The following is a 3,537-nucleotide window of genomic DNA, read 5'->3' as shown; positions in this document are numbered from 1 at the left end:
TTATTTTTTTTAATTAATTATACCATTTTCTTAAACTGGACCTACATGTAACAAAAATTTTTTGATTAAATAAATGTAACAGACTTACTAAAAGTTATAATGCATGAACGAATTAAGTATTTTGTTGATTAGTAATTAAAAGTTTTTTAGAGAAAAAAATATGATTGGTAAGTTATCAATGCGTAGATTATTTGAAGATGTTCATTTCCATATATCCTTCAATGCCCTTCAATTAAATATTATTTGACTTTCATTGCTTACGTGTCAAAATTTAATTTAATGATATAACATTTTAAGTAATATCATATTTATTACAATATACACCTTATTATTTTAATTGATTACTAATATAATAAATTTATGAAATTAGATTAAATGATGAGAGATTATAAATATTAAAGTCTCTCATTTTAGTATTAATTTTATAGACATATTTAGTAATAAAAAAAATTAGCCAAAAATAGTTATAACTTATCTTATTTAAGATTCATTAATTGTTGCAACAATTAATGAATATTAAATAGGATAAATTTAGACTATTTTTTGTATCTCTAGTATTATCGTTAATTTTATCTAAATTTATAAACTTATTATGTTAATGACTCATGAAAAGTGTCAGTTGTAGTGTCAACAAAATTGTTAAAAAAAAAAATTGATGTGACTAATTTAAACGAATATAATTAAAAAATTATTTGAAGATAAAGACGAATTTGACTATTTTCTCGTAAAAATATTGAAAAATCATTCCTAATATAGTACTTGTTAACTTATTTGTTTTATATTTTATTACATATATTTTATGTACTATTATATTCGTGATTAAAACAATAAATATAAATAACTTTTTTAAAGAGGGAAAAACAAAAAAGAATTCAGGAGATGGAAGTCCTAAAAAGTTGTCATGTGAGAAGAAAAGAAATGGTTACAAAAAAGACAAAGAAACCGTGACCTTTTTTATTTTGCTTATAAGTTTTTTTTATTGTTTGCTTATAACCTATAGTTGTCATGGAAAGAATAAAAACAACATCATCAACATAGAATGTCTTCATTTTAAAAAACATTCATACATACTCCTCTCCACCTTGTTTTATTTTCTTTTTCCTTTTTATGTTCTCTCTGACACACGTAAAGATTATTAAGCACCAAATTAAAATGCAAAAAATGCTATATAAGCCAAAAGTTGAGAGATGAATTGATGATACAATTACCTTAATGTTGTCTTATCAGAAGAGGAGGCACCAAGCAACAACAAGAAGAAGAAGAAGAAGCAGAGTTGCATAGTCATTCCAAACCACCACAACAAGAAACCTTGTTTCCTCAATGTTATTACCCTTTAAAAAACCATACATATTAATTAATTAAAAAGAAAAAACAATAATATTAATATTAACAAGCTTCATTCGAGAGATACAGAGATTACAAAATGGCATAATGAACCAAGAAAATGCTGTTTGAATGGTTGGAAAAGTAAAGAGCACTGTGAAACTACCTTAGCATATGTTGATAATTAATTAAATTAAATGGAATTTAAGAATAAACAGAGAGTTTTGTAAAAGACATGGACGAACCTTTAGGAAAAAGTGTTTGTTTTTCAGTTGAAGAAGATGAAGGTGAATGAGCAACAACAGAAACAGGGTATGGGAAATATAACAATTGTTTTGTGTTCTCTCTCTCTCTCTCTTTCTATAACTCTCTTCGTTACTTTAAGTTCTCTTTGGAACCTTAATAATTCGCAGCTTAAAAAAACGTGCTGACATTAACATAATGGCAAGTGATTGGCCTGTATATATATATATAACTGGAAACTCAATCACCAAAACAAGTAAACAACTCTGCCTTTTCTTTCATGCTACTACATTATATTTTTTCGGCTATATATTCTATTATTTAATTTATCTTTTTTACTTTGCCTAAATGGGTTGGGAAGCCACATACAGCTACCTCTATTTTTTCTATGATTTCACATTAAGGAAGTCTTCCCTTCAGCGTAGGACATTGTCCACTCTTCAGGGTCATATCGGTCTTTTACAAATACTCTTCGAGTTTCAGAAAATCATTTGCAGCCCCTCATATATGGTGTGGTTAGGTGGAGACGTAGAATAAGGTAAGAATCTCAAAAGAAAATGTAGTAATAATGATTAATTTCTCTGTGTTTACTGAGAAAATCAACAATAATTAATTCTGAATAAAGCAAATTGTTGACCAATAGTTTTTTCTTTTAATAAAAAAAAATATATAAGCTTATGTTAATGAAGTTGTTTTGTGGCGTTATACCAAAAGGTTGACGAAATAAGAGACGTGACTGGTGGTAAAATTGATATAATACTTGCCCCGAATAACTTCTAGTCTAGTCTTCTAATTATAAATGGTACTTGGTAAAATAATGGAGGCGTTGGTATATACCTAATCCTTCTTGTTAGAAAACCATGACATTTAGTTATGATCATTTGATAAAAAATTGCCTAACATGCATACAAAGTATATTATAGTTCTGTTTTACTTAATACATTTTTTTTAATATCATATCTATTATCTAGGCCCGAACCATAAAGAGAATAGGTAAGAAAAGAATAGCCTCGAATTCAATATTATTTCGTCAACACCACCCCAAAATGGAGAAAAATTAATATCGTTATTGGAACCGCCACCTATAACAATTGACAAAGTTATTGACAACCAAATAAATCCAACATTGGTGTGAGTTGACGCTCCATAAGCATAAGGTTATAAACTAACTTAAGTTGATCCAGTAATTAGTTTATTCATTTGTTTAAATAAATGTTGGATTTGAATTTTGTCTTGTACATATAATAATTTATTGACTAATAACAATCGTTTAAATAAAATTCATATCAGTAAAGATGTGTTTGTTTGTTTACAGAGAGACATTGAGATAGGGACACTGAGACACAAAATCGTGTTTGGCAGAAGAGACATGGACAGAGACAATGTGTCCAGAGACATTAAATTAGTGTATTTTGTGTCCATCCTAATAGGAAGGACACGGAGACACTAACAAAGAACACAACTTATTTTTTATTTTTTCTTTCATTATTCTTGTTAATTTTTCATAATTATATTTTTTATTGTTATATTTTTCATCTCAAAATTTTTTGAATGAAAAAATGAGAATAAATTGAATTTTCATAATTTGTTTTAGTTTATCACCAAACAAAATATAAGAACACAAAATATTTTGTGTCTCTCTTTATCAATGTTTTGCCCTATACTATCCTGTTCTCAGTATCTTATCCTATCCTATTCTTAAAAACAAACACAATCCAACTGGTTAGTCCTTGTTATTTGGACAAGGAGATAATGTAAGCAACTAAAAAAAAGGCATATTTCTGTGTATGTGTGAATATGGCACCCACTATTCCTTGTTGGACGTGGTTTAAGGGCAAAAGTAACTCCCGTGAGACCTTTGCTTAGATCATTTGTACGATTGTAAGAATAATGATTGAAAATAATTCCGAGTTTCTAACTCATCATATTAATGATCCTTTTAATATATAAAAAAATAAAATTTAAATATAT

General features: G+C 27.4%; 1 protein-coding gene across 3 annotated transcripts in view; it reads right to left on the bottom strand.

The window, feature by feature from the left end:
• The window catches only part of LOC107631386 (probable rhamnogalacturonate lyase B), a 6,739-nt gene extending 4,969 nt beyond the window's left edge, over nt 1-1,770 (bottom strand). For 2 of the 3 annotated variants that reach the window (XM_021119593.1, XM_016334816.2), the window contains exons 1-2: nt 1,569-1,769; nt 1,209-1,331 (exon numbers count right to left, since the gene is read on the bottom strand). Coding sequence is in view for 1 of the 3 variants with exons in the window: in XM_016334815.2 (XP_016190301.1) it covers nt 1,209-1,285 (77 nt within the window). In the remaining 2 variants the exon portion in view is untranslated. Of the gene's footprint in view, nt 1-1,208; nt 1,332-1,568 lie in introns of all 3 variants that reach the window. The other variant, XM_016334815.2, reaches the window with a different exon arrangement.

The sequence above is a fragment of the Arachis ipaensis genome, chromosome B03, assembly GCF_000816755.2.
Source record: "Arachis ipaensis cultivar K30076 chromosome B03, Araip1.1, whole genome shotgun sequence".
In the NCBI taxonomy this organism is placed as follows: domain Eukaryota; kingdom Viridiplantae; phylum Streptophyta; class Magnoliopsida; order Fabales; family Fabaceae; genus Arachis; species Arachis ipaensis.
This window is presented reverse-complemented; position numbering and strand designations above follow the sequence as displayed.